We start from the raw sequence: 22,217 nt of genomic DNA on the forward strand, positions 1-22,217 counted from the left end.
CAGGTTGCTGCACTCACCACTGTCCGTGGCTTTGGCTTTTGCCCAGCTGGCTGAGAGCAACACGGGCTGTGAATGCTCCCTCTCCCTTTCTCTGCAAGCGTGGATGACTTTAAACACGCAAGGTTTAGAGGAGGTACAATTTGCTCCTTCTAAAAATGTAGAGCAGACGTCTCCCCGTAGGGCAGGGCCCACTGCATGCACCTGGAATAAGGCACCTCTCAGCAGGAAGGCAGGGCAGCAGAATCAGGATGGGGAAAAAAGCTGTGTTTATCTGAAGCACTTGACTAACTCTGCGTCTGTGGAGGACTGAGCTGCAGGCCCAAGGGACAGGGCAGGCCCAGGGCAGAGGAGAAAGCGATCAGATCTCATTTGCTAGAGGCAGGAGAGGCACTATGGTGCACTAGATCCATGGAGGCCAGCAGCTAATTCAGGAAATAGTAACTTTTTGTGTGTGTGTGTGATCTAGTCCAAATAGCTTCACCCCTAACGTGCCATATTCCATGCATCAAAGCAGCATCCACCCTCAAAACTTGGACACAGCAAAGAGAAAAGATGGATTCCCTTCAAAACCTCATAGAAATCAAGTCAGAAGGGACACATTCATGTGGATTTTCAGTGCATGTCAGAGACAGGGACATCAGTGAAGAAACCTAGTAGAGGAGAAGCGTGCCTCAGAGGCAGAGAGGGCCACGCACTCATCCTGGTCAGCTGGGGTCAAAAGACCCTCAGCTGTCCCCAGCAGTCCAAGTTGCCATGCCATGTCTATAGCCAGCTGGCTTCACAGCAAATGAGACCTCTCTAGTGCCAGTTCGGTTTGTCACAGATGGCTCTGCTCAAAGCTAAACAAAGAGGAGGGGTAGTTCCCAGCATTTTCCAGCCAGGCAAGAGACACACCTTGTGCCCCTATGGATTCTCACAGGAATCAAAATAAACTGGAGAGACAACTCCATCTTCCCACATTTCATTTCACTTGTCCCAGCCTGAGCCCCATAGCAAGATGTCCTCCAGCTTTTAGGCCTTCTTCAGGCCCAACCTGGAGAGAGCAGCATGGCTCAGCAGCTGCAGGTTTGTGTGCACGCTCTCCTGGCAAGTGAACCACTAAAGGCACTGTGTGTTGAAAAAGCAGGTTCCCCTCCCAACCAAGGAGTTTAGGTACCAGTGAGGAAATGCTCTTTGTTTATTTATTTATTTGTAATTTTACATGCACAGAAAAATCTCTTTCAAGCCTCTTTAAGAAATGCCCTGCCTGGTTGGATCATTTGCATCATGCTGTGGTACCACAACCATTATTTACTACAGATCCTACAGCTGCATCCCTCAGTTGCACAGCACAGGGTGGGTAGGATGGGTAAAATTCCTATGACACCTTCCGATCTATCACAAAGCCTGGCTAAATCCCCATATAGTCCTACATCTACAGCCTTGTTTCCAGGGGCAGATGAACTCCTCACAAGCATCTGTTCTCTCTCTGTCAAGTACAGATAGCTGTTAGACCTTCCACAAGGTGAAAGAGGAGTGATGAGCTCCGTCTTTGCTATATCTCTTCTTCCTCCTCACTAACGATTTCCTCCAAGCCTTGAGATCCCTGCTCTGCTCTCCCTTTTACGTAGGCTGCTTTGATCTGTTCCAGCTCGCACAGCTCTGTCTCCAGCTCTGCCCTGTGAATTCTCCTCCGATTCCTCAGCAGTTTCATGGGGAAGGGGTTTAAGTCATTGAAGGCAATGTTCATCAGCTTCCTACAATGGAAAAGAGGCCTGGTGAACCCATTTTACTGTCTGAAATGGTAACGAATACTTAAGTGTTTAGGAGAATGGGATTTCCCATACCAAACCTCTCTGGTGCATCTTGTTATTCACTACTCCAGGATGCTGCAGAAAGTGTTTCAGCCCTCTGTGCTCAGCAGTCACCAAGCAGCAGAGCCATAAAGGAATCACAGACAATTGCTTCTTACACAAACAACAAACCAAGGGAACCTTTTAAAATACACATTTAAAGTATGCAGCACACAGTGAGGAGATGGACTATCCAAGACCAACCCTGATGACTCATCTTCCTTGGAGGAGGAATAGTCCCTCTGCTCAGCTCTTCTGATTATACAACTGTTATTCTTAAGCACTTGGTGCTGTTAAAGGCCACGAGCAGCACTGTGTTCCCAAAAACCCTGATCATTTCAGCTGTAAGAAACCCAGGCAGGACTGCCAAGTTCCAGCTGCTGAAAAAGAGGGCTAACCCAAGCGTTCTGGCCAGGCCTGTTGTAGCATGACATTGTCCAAGCCACGCAGGCCTTAAGTAATAGCATGCAGGAATAGTCAAAAAAGAGGCACATAGCTCTACGTCCCATTGACATGCTGATGTATGCATCAGTTAACACGGTAGTCACATCTCTTTTTTGGTTGATGTAACAGATGAACAAGTACAGGCCTAAGATATGAGACGACAACACCTCACAGTCCGTCCTACCTGCCATCCACAATCATCCTTGTGAAAAAACGTAGGTACTGGTAGATCTCCACACTGTCATGAATTCTTAGGATTTCCTCCTCGTTGTATTTAAAAATTGCAAGAGCATAGCGGAAAATCACCTGGAAAGTTGAAAGGCATTTAAGTTGGCAAAGACTTAGGCAACTGAGGGATCAGGCTCTCGTGGCTTAAAACACAGGGTAAGGGATACATACTACAGTACATGTGGTTGCTGGGCTTTTCTTGTACTCAGTAGGCTGCTTTAGGGCGGGCCTAAAGAAGCACAGAGCTAAACCCAAAAGAACAAACCAAGAGAACAACCTCCTGTAAGCTAATTTACAACACTAGAGCATATCAGAGCCTCCAAAAGGACCCTAAAACTAATCTCACAAGGGTTTTCCAGTTCTCTCTATGCAGAGGGACAGTGCAAAATTCACAGTTATTTTCAGGAATATTAAATCTCTGCCCATTTTCCGATCCCTGTATCTGTCCACTCTCAGCTGTGTCTGAGTTGTAGAGCAGAGGGGACCATGTCATAGACCTGCGGCAAGAAATGGCACCACCCACAGTATCAAAGACTAGATCTGCCTGCAGGCATCAAATACACAGCAACAGAAGATGAGGAGACATCAAGGCATCGCTCTGAAGAGGCAGACGGGCAAGAGGCTCGTGCCCACACCTCTGTGACACATGCGAATGTTCATCAATCTGCTGTCATGTCAGATGTGATGCAGATAGAAAGAAGGCCTAGATTAAGGGTTTTACCTTAGTTCCTTCATACAAGAAAGCATCCCACACTCGCAGGAGGATGTCACTGACCAAGCTGTCCACAAAGGCCACCAGAAACCAGTTGAAGGTGATGAGTGAGACATCAATTTGATACTGCTCAAAATGAGCCATGAGGCGAGGCAGCTTCTCTGCCAGGAAGTCTTTGAAGACTCTCTGATCTACCTAAACTTGACCAAAATGAAAAATAATAATAATAATAATGATTAGCAAGCACAAACCATCCTAGTGGTGAAGGAGAGGAACAGTGAAGCAGAACAGTAGCCTACAGGTGCCACTGGTGCTGCCTCATAGACTAAATAGGAAGAGCACAGAATCTCATTGTCTCCCAGCCCTTCCTAACTACTGAGCAGCAAACTTCTGCGTGGTACCAATAGAAAGGCGTGCAGCTGAAACAGGGCTGAGACGTGCCGAAATGTGCTCTTCTCACACAGTGGCAAGAGTTCTCCATCTCCAAGGCACAAGGGAAAACACTGGCACATCTTTCCACATCAGTCTTACTGCTATTTTCTGTGATGTCATGAGAAACCAGCTGAATAACAGGGACTAAAAGCATGTCCAGGTCTGAATGACTGCACACGGCCTAATAGACTGAATACGTATGACCCCTCTCTGTCTTCACAAGAAGGAGCTAATCTTCTCACTTCACTTCTTTGTGGACTCACTGCTGTCTGTTTTGCTTGTAGCTGCACAAGCTAGACACAAAAACACAGCTGGTGAGATCCTTTAATCAAAGTTATAAAGGCTTCATCTCAAAAAAGCTGTGGTTTTACGAGAGGAAGTGTACAAAGCAAGACCAGGGTTGGATCCTTCCCTATACTGTATCATATTACTATACCAGTTCTGTCAGCCTACTTACCTTTGGCCCTGTAGTACAAACCAGACAAAGTGATATGCTTTTATCTTTCAAATCTGCAAGAACTAAACCTTAACATTCTCAGCCAGCTTTCACTTGATAAAGCCAACCCACAAAGACTCTTTACTTGCCTCTTTACTTGCATCTTGGCTAAATTTCCAGGGGCCAAATGAGGCCATGAAGTCTTTCCAAAAAAGGCTCACTGATGGTCATTTCTCAGCAAATGTAGGAGAGCCTCCTGTCATTTCTTCCTTAGCAGTCTCTACTATTCAAGTATTGGCTGCAGTCTGTCAGATTTCACTGTCAACACTACCGACCACTACCCCACAGACATTTTGCTGTCTGCACAATAATTTGGCTGCTTCCCAAGTCTCTGTGGCTGGCCAAAGACTTGTTTCCCAGAGACTTGGGAAACAGCATGGCCCTGTCCCAGTAAACACCAACAAACAATTCAGCATCACAATAGGACAAGGGGGAATGGTTTTAAAGTGAGACACGGGAAGTTTAGGTTAGATATTAGGAGGAATTTTTTCAGCCAGAGGGTGGTGAGGCACTGGAACAGGTTGCCCAAGGAGGCTGTGGATGCCCCATCTCTGCAGGCATTTGAGGCCAGGCTGGATGTGGCTCTGGGCAGCCTGGGCTGCTGGTTGATGACCCTGCACACAGCAGGGGGGTTGAAACTACATGATCATTGTGGTCCTTTTCAACCCAGGCCATTCCATGATACCAAACAACATACCTTAAAAACTTTGAAATCCACTGACTTTTAAACAGGAGGGTAACACAGAATTTTATATCAAATGGCCACAGCACCTTCTGATATGCAGGGAGTTCCAAAGCCAGAATTAAACTGCCTTTGATCCTAAACTGAAGCACAATTGATACTAAACTTCCATTGCCTTCCTTCATCTGCACAGGGCAGTCCAAAGATGGAGAGCAGTTTCCAAAAAGACACTTTCTTCATATTTGATTGTACACGTCAGATTTAGCTACTTCACTTTCACTGGGTCCTCCTTGCAATAAATAACTGCAGTTAATGGGCACCTCTCTCCTGACTAACCTGACATCCAAGTGACTATTCAGGAGTGGTGCCACATTTCTTAAACGACTTTATAACTGTTATGGAAGGAACTACAAGGTGATGTCAACTGTCAGAAGTCAAACGCATTCCAAGCTGACTACTTGTTTTTAACCCTTTACTGTAAATCACCACACCAGAGTAGTAAAAGCAGTAGTGGGGGGTGGCCAGCTCACCTGTGATGTTATCAGAGTGTCACTGTAGTAGTCTGCTGGCATTAGGTTCTCCACAATGTGGACCAAACACCAGAAAGCATTTTCCTCATCTTCCAGGACCAACAGGGCAACAGCTGCCAATCTGTGATGAACAAAAGAAAAGCGAGGCAATAGAACACTGCAGGAGGAGACACAGTCCAACACAGGAACAGGAGAATCCAAAACTCTTACTGGCCTGTCTCTAGCTCTGTGAGGGAGCACAGTTGGTCAGAGAATGATCTGTTCTGCAGGCTTCTGAAGGAAACCAGGGTCTATGCCTTCTTTTCCTGTGTGCTTCTGTCAGCAAACAGGAAGCATCAAAAACAGCTTCAGCAACAAAACCAGGCTCCCGAGCTAATGGAATGTTCTGTAGAGATCCTTGCATTTAGCAAAGTGTGCTGATTATGGCTATTTCAACATAGGGAACAGCTTAGAGACATTTCATATTATGTGATGCGGCTCACCTCATCCTCCCATCCATCCACTCTTATTCCCCTTAGCTCTGACTTATCTCCCTTTAGCTAGATGGGAAGAGTTCAAGGCTGGGGAAGCATACAGTGGCTGGATCAGACTTTCAGCAGCATGATCTGGTGGAAGGTATCCCAGGGAGGGCAGGGCGGACTGGAACTAGATTATCTTTAAGGGTTCCTTCCAATCTGATCCATTTTATAATTCTATAACATCTAATATCAAAGGATTTCTGGAATAGAAAACGTCTTTCTGAAGACCACCTGAAGAGCAATAGGAATGGCTTACACAGATTTTCCTCACATGAAAGCGTACAGCCGGAAACTTCCTTCTTGCAGCTAGTGACTAGTGCCTCTTTTTGTAGGCTGCGCACTTTCAAGAGGTCTGTTTTTTAATCTTTTCTGTAGCTAAAATTTGGGAAGTGAAAGAAGCTTTTAGATTCCCTGAGCCTCACAGAGCTCAGAGAGGAGAAAGCTCCAGGAGACCTGGTGGTGGCCTTCCAGCCTCTAAAGTGGGGGGGCTATACAAACAAAGGGGACAGACTCCTCAGCAAGAGCTGCTGTGACAGGACAAGGGAAAATGGTTTCACACTAAAAGAGGAGATACTTAGATTGGCTATAAGGAAAGAGTTGTTGACAATAAAGGTGGTGGGGCACTGGTACAAACTGCCCAAAGAAGTGGTGGATGCCCATCCTGAGACACTCAAGGTTAGGCTCGATGGGGCTCTGAGCAACATGATCTAGCTGTAGGTGTCCCTGTTCATTGCAGAGAAGTTGGACTAGATAACCTTTAAGGTTCCTTTTCATTCTGTAATTCTTCAGATACAACAAGATCAATTTCCTTAGCTTCTCCTCATGTGTCATCTGCTCCAACTCCTAGCACCTCCTAACACTTCCTCTGACTATCACCAGACTAAAGCAATCACCAGAGTGTTCTTCTGAGCACATTACGACTCACAGATTCAGCCTATATCTCGTGACATTAGCCTGAGACTGCATCACTCCAGCTCCTATAGCTTTTCCTCTGTAAGTTACATAATAGGAAGACATGCATTCTGTTGCTGGCTACAGTGCAGCAATAACACTGGGTAGAAAAAAAAACACCATATGCAGAAATATTTTCCACAGCAGGAAAATATCTAGAGCTAGTACAGCTCTAGAGAGAGGGAGGAGCCTGGGACTGTTTGAATCATAGCCTAGAGAAAGTATCTACACCATCTCAGTGCTCTCCCATGAAGAAGCAGCATACCTGGTTCCTCACCTGTTCAGTCCCTGGCAGTATCCAATGGCAGGATTGTGCCAGGAGAATGCCAGAAGCACCCTTCGGAGCTGGGGGATGAGATGGGAAGTGGGAGATGAAAAATGTTTGTTGCTGGTCAGTGTCCGGGGCAGGTCAAGCTCAATCTGCCGACAGGCAGGGTGCTCAGTGCTCTTGCTCTGTCTTAACAGGCCCTGGTAGTGGTCAGGCAGATAGCTGCAGTGCTGGCTGACAATCCACTTCCAGACCCGCTGCCGATGCTCCACAGGAATGCCACTTCTTATAAGGCTTTTCAGCTCTGCAGAGGGACTCAGCTCTCCAATGCTATTCCACCTGTCACGAAGGGGCTTCTCCACTACCTCCTGGCTCCGCAGGTTGTTGGACTTCATCTCCAGGGCTTGAATTTTGGCCAGAAGTTTCCAGTCCTCAACTTCGTAGTCAGGTACAGTCATAAACCCGTACTCGTCGTACTCACTGGAAGGGCACAAGGCAGAGGTTAATTCAAAGGCCAGTTCTGGCCTCTGTGTCAAGGGCCACTGCCATGCTCCTGTCACCCATGCCAGAGCACAGGTACTTCTCCTGTGCTTCTCTGGCAGCTGTGTGCGTGAGCCTACTATGTCTGCTGACACAGAACCATGAAGACAAGTGGTAGCCTGCACCAATAGCATAGACAGGCAGATGAACTCAAGTGTAGCTTTGCTCTGAGCTGCAGTCTGACCCCAACAGACCTCTTTACTCAACCCATCTGTTCTCCTACACACAAGGTAGCATTTTGCTCAACCCGCTTATCTTCTCTGTCTTAGGACAGAGATAGTTTGGGACTGCAAATGCTTCAGAGCATCAGAACAAAGAATAGAGACTAACAGCGCCTTCAGATGTCTTCCGTGCACAATGGAAATCTCTTTCTAATCAGAGAACTCCAGAAATGCATATAGTAGTGCTTGTTGAGGGTCTGGGCACCCTCAATCCACAGTCAGGGCTACTTCCAAGCTATCACATGGGTTGGAAGAGATCATCAAGTCCAACTCCCTGCTAAAGCAGGTACCCTACCATAGATTGCACAGGAAACAAGTCAGTCCATGTCCATGCTTGTTTTATCTTTTCTAACATACATCTATCATATCTATTAATTTCAAATTAATATAGCTTTAATCTCAGCTAACGTGGGGAGGTAAAGGGATTACAATTCACCTCCACCTCAATACTTCCTGATCTCAAGAGCCACACACCCACATCCAGAACCAGGCTGGCATTGACCAAGTGAATTGGCAGAGAGTCCAAGCCTGGCCTTAGACTTCTAGGGCTATCTGGAGAATCTGAATCTAATCAACCAGATGTAATAGAATCTGCTATGAAACTAGGGCAGTAACTGTGTAGAATAGCATAACCACAAATGCAAGATCCTCAGCAGCACTATTAGCAGAGCACCCTGAGGTCTGCAGTCCAGCCCCACCCCTTACTGCAAGACTGACCCACAACTAGAAACAGGGCAGTCATGGCTTTGTATGAATGGGTCTAGAAAACTCCGAGGAATAAATATTCTCTACTTCCCAGGGGGGCTCTCATGCATTTCTGTACTCTGCTCTGGTGAGGCTGCACCTCAGGTACTGTGTTCAGTTTGGGGCCCTTGCTACAAGAAAGACACTGAGGCACTGGAGCATGTCTAAAGAAGCACAACAAAGCTGGTAATAGGTCTGTAACACAAGACTCATGGGAACAGCTGGGGGAGCTGGGCTTGTTTAATTTGGAGAAGAGGACCGCTCAAAGGAGATCTCATTACCCTCTACAACCGTCTGAAAGGAAGCTGTAGCGAGGTGGGAGTCAGCCTCTTAGGTAACTAGTTAGTGACAGGGTTTATATAATTTTTAACTCCCCTTCCTGCAGTGATGTGTTACTATCAGCTGTGCATGGTTTCCACATTACCATTTTTCCTCTACTTCTCCTTGTAGGTCATGGCTCCAATTTCCTGCCACACAGCTGTCTCAGATCTTTTTTGCCTGCAAATTCCCCTCCACTGACAGACTCCTGCAAGGGTGTGAATTTCCCCATGTATTTCCCTATTACCTCACAGGGTTCAGGTTCAGATCTGCTCCTTCCTTCACATCCCACTGGAGTGCTTCCTGGATGAGGTTCCTCACCAAATCAGCATGTGAGCTGGGCAGGCCACAGAGAGTCTCCTGCAGCTTCCGCAAGACCATCAGGTATTTGCTCTCCATCTGGCAGTTCTGGGCTTGCAGATAGGCACACTGATGGCAAAACAAGAAGGAATGAGGTAGCTCGTTGACAGTATTCCATTTATCACCACCGCTTGTTGCTAGCCTGGCCCACACATAAAACAAAGACTCCTGAATAGCAAGACCCCAGAAAACACATCCAACAGTTTTCTACAGCCATATGAAGTGCAGCTATGAATGAATCACCACTGTCAATGAACAAACATAAGCTTCATAAGCAAGCACACAACAGAAGTTGCTTTTTGAATGGCAGGCTTAATTCAGCATCACCTGCTTACCTACTGCACTGCATCAGGGGGTGGCATTATATCAGGGTGTATATCCCAGGCAGCACAGATCAGAGCCACCACTGCATCTGAGTTCTCTTCAGGCTTTTTCTCTGCTGCTTAGACAAGTTCTCTACCATAGACTGAGCTGCACCCTGAAAATACACACCACTCAAGGGACTGAGCTGGAACCTCAACAACTTCAGAATACACAGCAGAATCACAAAGTGAACGTGCTCTCCCAAGCAACCTCATACCATCATACTGCTATACAACATTTCTCAAGCACAGGAAGCTCAGCTGAGTTCCAACAGAGCAAAACCACCACACTCGAGGACATACAGAAAGGAAAAAAAAGAAGGGGGGGAGCGGGAGAGGGGGAAGAAAACAGGGAAATGAGGATTGTTATCACCACTCCACAATTCACAACTGAGGCCATACAGGTGACAAAACTCACCTAATCAATGTTTCACAGGAAGCACGAGGAAGAAACCTGCTCAGTGGGAAGCAGCAATTAAAAACAAAACAGGAATCACAGAAAGAATTAGGCTGCATAGAAAGTGGACAGAAAAGAGCATAGGACACTGTCACACTACCACTTTAATCAGCATTTTGCCTCAAGTCGAGCATTTCAGTCTGATTACTTCCATTCTGAAGCTGACAGCAATTGGAGGATCAGAGAACAAGAACAAGCTGAGGTGTACTGGGTTTCAAAAGACTGGGAAGCAAACAGATAAAAGAATGACAACAACACCTCAGAAGCAGCTGCTTGCCTTGTTTACAGGGCTATGGAGACATTCCTTGAAATCTGGTAAGGAAAACCCAGGGAAAACCTAGAGAACAAATGCCAGCCTGAAGCAGTAGTTTAGGACCAGAAAGACAAGTGTAAGCATAACTAGTTTATGCACACTTACAACACTAGAAATAAAAACAGAGCCTAAAAAAAGAAATGAACTCTCAACTAGCTGCAGGATCTAAGAAAATTGCTACCTGACAGCACCAGGCCTTGTGCAGAAATCAAAACTAGATCGAGCCAGGACCTAGTCAGCCTGCCAAGTCTCAAGAAACTTCTCATTCTCTTAGCATAGCAATTTCTTTATTGTATCCAAAAGTACAGCTGAATCTACAGGAATGTGAGTTAGTTTTCAGCATCCCTAAGAGTGAACTTTGCAGGCATTTTACTTTGACTGGAGAAAGAAAACAATTATATCTAATCTGGGAACAATACAAAGCAAGAAAATTAAACTAAAAATAATAATTAAAATTAAAAAATAGGAAGCAAATTTCTTCCAGGTGAGTTTTTGTATCAAAATCATCCCAGCACCCACTATGGACAGAACTTAGAAAAAGGTGTACCCAAGGAAAAAGAACTATTTTGCCTCACCTTCATCAGAAGGGTTTTTTCATTCTCAGCAACTCTTGTCCAGAGTCGAGTAACCTGGTGGATCTCCGAATTGAGAAATTGGTTCTGGGTTTTGTATGCATCAATATCATCCTGCCACAAGACAAAACAGTCACAGAAGAACAGTTTATGAGGGCCCCTAAAGGGACTTGGGTATGGAACAAGTAAAGGACAAGAAAAAAAAAAATCTCAAAAACATCATGTTCTGGAGACAAGACAGGACTTTCCAGGACAAATACAGTCTACAAAGGAAATGAAGGCACAACATTAAATAGGAGTATCATGCATAGAGAAGATACTTGGAAAATGCTAAATGTACTTAGAAAAATATGCACTTATAAAACGTAGAGACAGTTGGATGGCAGAAAGCTAAAGAAACAGCTAACTGAGATGAAGAATATTTGTTTTCTGTTTTTTAAGAAATGGATGCAGACTTCAGCCCTACAGCTGGCTGAAAAAACTCTCCCCACAACAGAGTGGCTCATTTGGCAATTCTCCCCATGCTAACAGTTCACTATAATGCTGTATGTGGTAACAGTACAACAGGCTGGACTTGAAAAAACTAAGATGTGTTGGGAAACTGTTTGCAAGAGGGAAGCACACACCAGAGCCAGTGAAGGCAGCAGGTTAGACTGCAGTAAGTGAAACAGGAGATTGAACAAAGAGGCAGGCACTCAGTGTTAACGAGAACTAGATCAAAACAGTATTTTGTTCTACCTGGCTGAAGCTGAGCTACATGCTTCTGAGAACCCTATCAGTACCAGGTGAGGCCCTCCCACCCTGTCTCTAATGCATATAGAACTAGAAATACAGTCTGTGCTTTCCACTAGGAACAATCTCCCACTGAACCGGAGGTTACAGGAATGGGACCTCCCAAATAAACTGTCTCATCTCCACACACCTTCAGGTGCTCAATCTCCTCCTGTTGTTTATACAGTGTCTCTGCAGTGATAGCATTTGCTTCTTGCAGGGGATCAGAGTGTTCTTGGGTCCTCTGCTCTGTCAAGGCCACGATGACTTGCTGTTTGGCATGATTCTTCTCCATCAGAAGCTGCACATGCTCTTTGAGTTCCTGGATATGGCTGTCTCTCAGAGCAAGCGTCTGCTCAAGTTCCTTCTTTTCCTGCTCAAGAGCTTCCAGTCGACTGGTGAGATCTGCAATTTGTCTTACTTTGTGGCGCACTAACTCCAGCCTGTCCTTATCTTCTGCTGCAGTGAGATACATGCTAGATACTCGCTTCTCCTGCTGGGCTGCCTCCAGGGCTTTGTGGAGAAGCTTAACCAACTCCTGGAAAAAGAAAGCAAACTCACAGTGATTACCTCACAGTGCTGCCAGGGCACTGCCCAGGACACTACAGACCTGCCTAGTAATGAGTGAACAGCTAAAGATCCTCAGGATTTCAAAACTGACTCCTCTCTGAAAGAAAACTGAATGGAAATTGCTGTATTCATTTCAGCTTTCGCACTGCAGAATTGCTCCCTCACTCCAAGCCATATGAAAGCTTGCTCCAGCACTGTGCCCCTGATTCATGCTCTGCTGTCTCAGACATTTAAGGAACCAAATCAAGGGTGTAACTCAATTACCCACCATGGGATCTGGCTCTCTTGTCTCTTTTTCTGGAAGAGATACTAGCATTACTGGGGAGTCTGGCACTGTCACTCAGGAGAGAAAGGCCTTGCAGTGACCCATGTGCTGGGCTTCTGCAGTCACATCCCATCTTAATGGTGGATTGTTGTTCAAAAAAAGCACAACAACTCAATCTGGCAGGTCCTGTCAGCATCATGATACCTATCCAAGATTGTACTTCATACATCTGTTAAATAACATACACCAGCATGACAACTGCAGAACACACCTGGATTTTTTTTTAACCTCTCTTTTCCAACCTGTCTGCTAGATATGTTTCCTAGCAGTGGTTGATGGACATCTGTGCTCTCCTCGTGCTGGACACCATCGGGTTATGTACACAAGGGTGACACTAGGAGCTTCAGCTGAGTGCCTGTTGAGCCTTACAGCAACACCAAGGTCCAGGGAGTCCCTGTGAACACTTTCAGGGTCCGGCCCTTAAAGGCAGCAGATTCTTCACCGCGCTCACCTTCTGTGACTTGACCTCCTCTGTGAGTGTCAGCATCTGTTGCTGTAGGACGTTCACTTTATCCATTGAGTTCCTCTCCCGGGGTTGCTCTTCTGTTAAGCTACTGTTCACCCACTTGGCTTTCCTAAACAAGTTCAACTTAGACTCCATCTTCCCATCCTCTGGGGTCTCCTTCACTGAAAGGAAACAGAGTTAATTTATACAGAATCACAGAAACACCAAGGTTGGAAAAGACCTACAACATCATCCAGTCCCACCATCCACCTATCTCCAATAGTACTCACTAATCCATGTCCCTCAAAACAAAATCCAAACATTCCTTGAACACCTTCAGGGTCAGTGACTCCACCACTTCCCCCGGCAGCCCATCCCAGTGCCTGACCACTGTGTCAGAGCAGCAGTATTTCCTAACATCCAGCCAAATCTCCCCTGGCGCAGCTTGAAGCCATTCCCTCTAGTTCTATCACCAGTTAATAAGAGAAGAGGCTGACCCCCAGCTTACTGCAACCTCCCTTCAGTTACAAAGAGCAGTGAGGTCTCCCCTGAGCCTCCTCTTCTCCGTACTGAACAATGCCGGCTCCCTCAGCCACTCCTCATAAGACTTGTGCTCCAGAGCTCTCACCAGCTTTGTTGCTCTTCTTTGAACCCGCTCCAGGGCCTCAATTCTTTCTTGCAGTGAGGGGCCCAAAACTGAACGCAGTACTCGAGGAGCGGCCTCACCAGAGCTGAGTACAGTGGGACAATTACTGCCCTGTGCCTGCTGGCAACACTGCATCTGATGCAGGCCAGGAGGCCATCGGCCTTCTTGGCCATCCAGGCACACTGCTGGCTCGTGTTCAGCTGAGCATCAATCAACACCCCCAGGTCCATTTCCTCTATGCAGTCTTCCAGCCACTCTCCCCCAGTGCTGTAGCGTTGCCTGGGGTTGTTATGGCCAAAGTGCAGGACCCAGCATTTGGTCTTGTTGAACTTCATCCCACTGGCCCCAGCCCAGCGATCCAGCCTGTCCAGATCCCTCTGTAGGGCCTCGCTACCCCCAGGCAGATCCACACTTCCAGCCGACTTGGTGTCATCTGCAAACTTCCTGAGGGTGCACTCAGTGCCCTCACCTCATCCAGGTCATCAATAAAGATATTGAAGAGGACAGGCCCCAGCACTGAACCCTGGGGAACACCACTGGTGACCAGTCGCCAGCTGGATTTAGCTCCATTCACCACCACTCTCTGGGCCCAGCCCTACAGCCAGGTCCTTATCCAGCCAAGAATGCACGTGTCCAGGCCATGGGTTACCAGCTTCTGCAGGAGAATGCTCTGGGAGACAGTGTCAAAGGCCTTGCTGAAGTCTAGGTAGACTACATCAACAGCCTTTCCCTCGTCTGCCAGATGGATCACTAGATCATAGAAGGAGACCAGGTTGGTCAAGCAGGACCTGCCCTTCGTGAACCCATGCTGGCTAGGCCTGATTCCCCAGCTGTCCTGCATATGCTGCGTGATCTTCCTCAATACAATCCGCTCCATAACCTTCCTTCATAACTGAGTTTCTTGCTACAGACTCCTATGTCTTGCTACGAGGGAACTCACAACAGCTCCAACTAGAAGACTGACACACAGGATAAGAAACATTGACCTGCTGGGATTTCACAAATGGCAGGGATCAGAATCATAGGTGCCCCCAGAATAAATAATGTTTTATGGTACCTGGTAACCCTCCTTTCACCCCACCTGTTTTGCCCACAGCAAATGGCAGTTAGCATATGTGGAGAACACATGCTAAACTCAGCAACTCCACCCTATATTTGGGAAGAAAGGGTTGAGGAGAATGAGACTGTACAGAAGTTTAATTTCCAACTCAAAGAAATAGTATGGGCTAGCAACATGGTTTATCATTTTGCCTCTGGAAAAAGATTCCACAGGTAAGAGACAAACAGATACAGCCTAAAGCAGAGCAAAATGAGTCTTTCTTGTGCTAGCAACGCTCAGGAAGGAAGAGGGGAGACAACATGGTCAAGCTTTCATGTCCCAGAACTACTTGCCACTCTATCCTTCACTTTTCTGCTAAGCCTGACTCACTAGTAAATTATGTCATATCCATACACATCTCAATAACAGGCACCTGTACACTGTGCTTCCACTTCTGCCTCTTGTTCAGGGTGCTCCTGGAATTTACTGAAGTTAAAAACATTCCCATCATTCCCCCAGAGTTGCTTGGAGCCACAGATATTGTAGACAGTGTTTCTGAAACAAGAAGAGATTAAAACAGTGAACAGAACAATGAACCCTGCAGCCAGTGTATATTTGAATTACCCAGTGACACACTTCTCCTCATTTATCATGCTTCCTCACATCTCACAGCATAGCCAAGTGAATCAGGTTTTCCACATCCTTCAGCCCTATACATAAAGGCTGGACAGAAGGCAACAGATCAATCACTATCATTTCTTCTTTCCTTCTCTCCCTCTCCTCTCTTCCTTTTGCTCAGTTCCTTGCAGAAGCCCTCAGACAGAAACAGAAGTTCAGCTTTCCACAGCACAGCCAAAACTGCCACAATTACAGCTGAAGCTGGCACAGGTCCTGTGATCTGAATCACATTTAATAACCTTGCCAACTAATTTGATAAGCTTTGATACAGTACAGAGATTCTGGAATAGAACTGCTATCAGATCTAGAAGCAGTCCATCACAGACTGCTTGTTGCAGTTGCTGCTTTCAGATGCTGTCAGAAGTAAAAGATGTCTCCACAGGATCATGAAGAACCAGCAACATGCCAGTGTTTTTTGTAAAACCTATACAAGAAAGTGAGACAGCTACCTATTTCTACATAAGTTTTCTACCTTCCCATCAGCTGAAAGAAAATAAGCCCTTGTTCTGATACACACACACAAAAAAATGTTAGCTACGTCTTTACTGTTAATGAAGCTGGGACTTAAATATTATTCTCCTTTTTGCCTTTTTACTGTGAGGCTCTAGAGTTTCTGATCTGAGCAAATACATTGGCAGAAGAGATCAGCAGACCTCCATTCTCTGTAGGCTGCAGTGGGCATTCATTTGATGCAATTTTCCTGCTTTTATTTCATGCTACGCTGTTTTCCCCATGAAACCAGAACAACTCAGGAATTGGAAGAAATCAGCTGAAACCAGACATACTACACAACAGAGCCTGTAGAAATGTTCACAGAACCGAGGTAACAATTGGATCTGAGGACGAAAAGAACAATTATTACTCAAGCTAACAAAAGTAAGGCTTGGGAGGAGTTACGATTACAGTATTTTTAATCAAAGTGCAGAGGAAAGAATGCATATCCTGCAAAATAGTACAGCTGAGATTGCTACCCTTAGGTACTCTTAGGAAGTCTTTCTTCCTGTCAGCATCAGACTGTAGCCAGAGCAGCAGCAATACAAAACTACAGCCAACCTCCCCATCAAAGACATTTGGCAAGCGCCAGGCACCTGTGACCAACTGCATGCTGTTGGTTATATGTAAATAAGTGATGAGGGTATGCTTAAGGACATGTTGGTGCAGATTGTCTCTGAGCAATAGTAACTGCTCAAGGATTGTAATATTTAAACCCCAATGGAGCCACAAATTGCAATCACAAACATGAAATCAGTGCAGGCAGTGGGACTACTCACATGTCTGAAACTCAGCCAAGGTCAGCAACCTGTGTAGTGTCAAGGCTTTATTACAGACTCAAATGCCTTGAGCTTGAAGTACCTGCTCTGCAAAGTACCAAGATCCTTCCAAGCCACTGGAAAGGGCTTCTACTGCTAACCTACAGAGTATAGAACAACCTGCCCCACAGTCCTTCTAAGAGCAATGTGCAGATGCACCACAGAAAATAAGCAAACCATTAGCTGCACCTAGGAAAACTTAAATCAAGCTGTGATTCTGCCTCTAGGATCTTTTGCAAGACAGCTAGATCTTGTGAAACACATTATAACAAGCAGATGTCACAGAAGCTCCAACATAAAGTTTGTTTCTTCATAAAACTGCTTCATGGTTTATCTACCTAGAAAATTCAAAGAATATAAATAAGCAAGTAACGCACAGAGGGGCATGTGAACTGCACTGCAACTCTCCTCATGCACTTACTGTATCTCCGTCCAAGGGTGCTTAAGGGAGATGTTCTGCAAAGTTGTAGCTGTTTGGGGAGCAGGCAAAGAGGCTGCCTGTAAACCCACCACTTCTGTTGGCGTTTTGACTGGAGGCAGAAAGCCCTCATCATCAGCAACATCTACATGGAAACAAACCGAAACATAAAGGCAAGTGTCCAAGGCAGTCTTTCATTAGACTTTGACCCCTCAGCGTAACTTAAGAACCACAACATTTTCTTACACGTCAGTAACAAAAGCAGCAGAGCAGAGCAGGTTTCCCTTATATAAGATGGAATTACAGAAGGTTCCAAGTAGTCCCTGAGCAGGTAATTTCTACCAAGTGGCTTCAAGCACTTGTACATGGGAAAGACCTTAAGAAATCAAATTCAACTCTCTAAACAGATAAAGAGCAGAGTTATTGCTGTTCCCTACCCCAGTCACAGTGTTTCTTAATGCGTAGGGGTAACCGTTCACAAATACTTTTTGTTATAGTACTACTACTTATGATAGTAAAATGTCAGGGTATTTAAAGCAGACACTTAGCAGGGAGCAGGTTGGTTGCTTTAAATAAAACATCCAGTGCTAGTCATAGCTAAATATATGCTCTGACGCTGCCCTCCACAGATCCACAGGCCTCTATACTCAAACTGCTAGAAACGTGCACCTTTATTCCTCCACCACTACAGGACTTGCTTACTGCATACTTCACAGTGGAAAGGGACACCACCAAATATGCAGGCCTCATGCATGTGAGGAAAGCTAAGAGGGGATTCACAACCATAAGATACCTGAATATTGCCTAACACATGCTGTGGCAGATCAAGAGACAGTGTATTCATATTCATCTCCAGCAAGACCACGACCTCCAAACACCAACCAGGCAGTGACAGTTGGCACATGCATTTAAATACCTGGGCAGCGCCTCCTCCCATTTAGAGATGAGGAGCAACACTCACCACTCGGAGGCTGAAAGCAAATGAAGGGATGACATACGTGACACTTACTTATTCTGCCAACTAGAGGTTCATTTACAAGCTGGGAGCTGCCCACAGGAAATCTGCTCTGAGCACTGCAAAATTCCCAACGTCTCACTTGTAGCTGCTGCAGCCAGTACATCATTGCCTGTTTGCTGATTGCCTAAGATAAGAGAAAACAGGAAGAAGCAGGCAATCTTAACACCATAAGACATAATCTGTAGGGCTAACAATGACTGCTCTGCCCATGTTGGCAAAAATAAAAGCCAGCTGAGTCATGCTTATGCTACATTCTCCAGTCCCAAGTCTTAATTTGGAAAGACAACGTAAATCTTCAGCATGGCCTTACCAATAGAACCTTAGTGGATAACTGACCAAATTCTAACCATTTCTGGTTTACTGTGTTCCAAGACTGAGCAGAAATGTTAAGATTACTTTAGGTGGGAATCATGAACAGAATTCTCTTAATAGAGACATTCACAAAGATCAGAATCTAAGCTTCCTGCTGCAGGAACCATTTCAGACAGAGGAGCTCATTTCTATTCAATAAGTCCTGCATGGGTGCAGGACTCTCAAATTACTTCAGTTCAGCACCCAGTTTGGCTTTTACACCTATTCTGTTAAAGAAAAGCCATCTCAGTAAGGGAAACCCAGCCTCACAAAAACAGAGCAAGGAACTTAGGTCTACAAGGTAACAGTCCAGGCTGAGAGGATTAACACAAAACTCAGGCTGAAGTACATTACAGAGATGTATCTGTCCTAATGGGGAATGTTTTGTAACAGCCCTCAAATGAAGGTGCTGCCTCTTACCTTTAAAGTAAAAACTCTGTTTGGTGTTCTGATCTCAAAAACCCCTTCATCACTTTCTACTTTGCAGTCAAAGCTAGCACTGGAGAGATCAACAGAGCCCAAAGGGTTGATGTCCTGTGCAGTCCTGTAGTATAGTAAGTGGCATTTATTTTCATCATAAATGAACCACCGAGACTTCCAGGTCTTGATTGGACCCCTAATGCCTAGCTTGTTTAAATAGCCACAGAGTTTTTTTCTGTGTGTTTCGCTGCTGGGTTTCAGCGGTATATTTTCCAGTTCTCCAGGAAAGGGAAGCACATCTTCCTTTTTTGCTGAGTCTCCGTTGCTCCTACTGCCATCTGAGTTTGGCTCTGTTATCTCGTCTGGAACTCCAGCACTGGGACAAGCACCACTTCCTGGTCCTTTCTTCATCTCTTTCAGGAAATACACTCAGGATCAAATTGAAACAAGAAAATCTCCAGGTAAATGAGGTACAGCAGATACCAACTATATCAACATTATTCTACAACCTGCAGAAGACAAAACTGAGGAATATGCTTAGGTCTCATGTATGACAAAAAAAACAAAGCAACAAAAAAACAACCCCCCACACCACCACATTCCCTGGCTTTCAAATTACCCATCAGAGGTTCCCAGTGTCTAATATTGGTCATCACTCTTTCCCTTCCTGGGCTCCAATGACCTCTACATCTCAGTTTGCTGTCTACAATTCCTAAACAGTATCTACTAGCAGCAGAGAAACCACTACAATCTTTCAGGTGAAAAACAAGTACATCCTGCAGGCATTTCAAGTCAATAGCAACAGACGGGGCATTTGAAGTCAGAAATAAGAATATTAAGTATTAGCTGCAGAAAACAAGGTAACAACCTCCTCGGGACACCAACTCAGGTCAGTGGCTTTCAGGTAAGCTTGTCACTGCATGCTAAACTAATATTTTAAACCACAGCACCTGGAGAAAAATCCATCCTTATACTTATGTCAGCTGAAGAATGCTGTTAAAAAGCCAGCATATCGTGTCCTGGGTCTTATTCAGCAGGCCTCACCTGAGGGATTACGCACCAGAGATTCTGTGATTTCTATTACACAGACTTGGTTATTCCATTGCCTAAAGAAGCCTGCTGGGTTTCTGTAGGGAATGCAATATGCAAAAGAAAAATAGAAAAACAAGACTGGAAGGGATTCGGGTAGATTCTTAGCCCCATCCTCCTCTCAGAGACAGGGTCAGCTTCAAAACTGTACCTGACTACATGGGTTCACATCCACATGAATTCTGATTGTGTGCTAGGGTGGCAAACCTAACACATTTGTGGGCAAATTAGGGAGAAATGACTTTTTGCTCACAGCTGCACTTAACAATGTCCAGTGGTCCTTGCATAACAAAAATAACAACACCCCAAAATAACACCTATTACAAACTTGACGGAGTGTCTTTTTCTTTTTTGTTAAATAAAAGCCTATCTTAAGGCTCACCTAATGAAAAGCCTGCCAGAGGCTTCAGTTTAAAAAGTATCAGAAGCAAATATGTAAGCAAATACATATTAGTGGGAATCCAACAGCAACCACAAAACCGCTGAACACTGAACCAGAGGTGTAATGACAACAGGTCAATGGGGATAATTCAGAGGAGTACAAAAAAGACACTGGCCAAGCTCATGCTTTTAGGAACAACATCCTCCTTACTGACACAGACTTACAGACGTTAGTGCTGTTTAAGCTTCATTCCTTTAATGCTGCTTCCTCCCATTCACTCATCTGCTTTTCAGAAAGCTACAGAATGCTCAGGTTTTTTTTTCTCTTTTTTATTCACTTATTTTACTCACTCTCCTACTGCTGAAAATACAAATGCCAGGAATAAGCACGTTATGTAGGTGCCACCTCAGAAGCTTAATTTCCAGGCTAATTTCAACTGGTGCAAGGAAACCACTATCAAGAAGCAGCAGCAGCCTCAAGCTTCCCTACCAGCACACAGAATGGCCAGGGTTGGAAGGGACCTCAAGGATCACGAGTCTCCAACCCCCCACCACATGCAGGACCACCAACCTCCACATCTCACAGCAGCCCAGGCTGCCCAGGGCCCCATCCAACCTGGCCTTGAACACCTCCAAGGATGGACGGGGATCCACAGCCTCTCTGGGCAGCTGTTCCAGCACCTCACCACTCTCACAGCAAACAACTTCCCCCTGACAGCCAACTGAAATCTGCCCTCCCTCAACTTCAAACCATTCCCCTTGTCCTGCTGTTCTCTCCCCTTTCCAAGAGCTGACTCTCCTCCTGTCTGTAGGCTCCCTTTAGGTCCTGCAGGCTGCATTGAGGTCACCCCGCAGCTTCTCTTCTCCAGGCTGAACAAGCCCAGCTCCCTCAGCCTGTCTTCGCAGTGGAGGTGCTGCAGCCCCCTGCTCATCTTTGTGGCTCCTCTGGACCCTCTCCAACAGCTCCCTGTCTTTCTTGTACTGAGGGCTCCAGCCCTGGATGCAGTGCTGCAGATGGGGCCTGCAGAGCAGAGGAGGAAGATCACCTCCCTGTCCCTGCTGGCCACCCCTCTGCTGATGGAGCCCAGGATCACGTTTGCTTTCCAAGCTCCAAGAGCAAACTGCTGGCTCAAAGCACAAGGACTTCCTGTGCTATCTGAAGACTCCCAACACGCTTCTAGCTTCGCTCACGGTGACACTCCATGGCACCACCACACAGGTTCAAGAACCTCGTTAGAAGAGCTCTGGTCAAATCTACGTTACCGAGGGCTATAGAGAAAGCCTCACCTACTTGCAGGATACTGAAGAGACGCCCCTGGGAGCCACTGTCTGCTGCTGCAGAGCTGCAGGCACCCCAAGCCGGGTAACCACGGCCTCCAGAACAGATCCGACAGTGAGAGGAGCCTCTGCTTCAAGCCTCCCTCAGCCTGCGAACCATGTGAAAGGGCCGTCCAGCCGAACGCGGCACTGACTCACCGACGAAAAGGGAAGATGAGGGTGGGCTCCTGCACAGGCGTTTCTCCCCCCGCCCTCCCACAGTCTCACAGCACAGCTGCATCCCCGCCGAGGCACGGCAGCGCCTGGCACCGGGCTGCACCGCCTGGCGCGGGGGGAGGGGGAGGAAGGGGGGAAGGGATAGGGCCCGGAACGGCCGGCTGGGAGCGGGACGCCACCGCCCCGAGCCGCCACCGCCCCGAGCCTCCTCCGCAGCGGCGTGACAGGGCGGGGAGCGGCAGACAGAGCAGAAATAAATAAATCAGCACGGAAGGTGGAGCT

At 46.2% G+C, this 22,217-nt stretch overlaps 1 protein-coding gene across 2 annotated transcripts; it reads right to left on the reverse strand.

Moving 5' to 3' along the window:
* Positions 1–1,159: 1,159 nt before the first annotated feature.
* TBC1D2 (TBC1 domain family member 2) lies at positions 1,160–22,195 on the reverse strand. 2 transcript variants are annotated; one of them, XM_085212824.1, is made up of 14 exons: positions 21,733–22,195; positions 18,972–19,399; positions 18,192–18,324; positions 17,186–17,327; positions 15,210–15,331; positions 13,098–13,273; positions 11,903–12,289; positions 10,984–11,094; positions 9,164–9,345; positions 7,103–7,573; positions 5,357–5,477; positions 3,226–3,411; positions 2,461–2,582; positions 1,160–1,736 (listed from the first exon to the last, which is right to left on the reverse strand). In XM_085212824.1, coding segments are annotated over exons 1-14 (2,784 nt in total). In that variant the 5' UTR covers positions 21,734–22,195; the 3' UTR covers positions 1,160–1,534. The 2 variants fall into 2 exon arrangements, with proteins under 2 accessions (XP_085068950.1, XP_085068951.1); XM_085212825.1 differs by having other exon boundaries at positions 21,729–22,195.
* Positions 22,196–22,217: the final 22 nt, after the last annotated feature.

The sequence above is a fragment of the Meleagris gallopavo genome, chromosome Z (assembly GCF_905368555.1).
Source record: "Meleagris gallopavo chromosome Z, MGAL_WU_HG_1.1, whole genome shotgun sequence".
Lineage (NCBI taxonomy): Eukaryota > Metazoa > Chordata > Aves > Galliformes > Phasianidae > Meleagris > Meleagris gallopavo.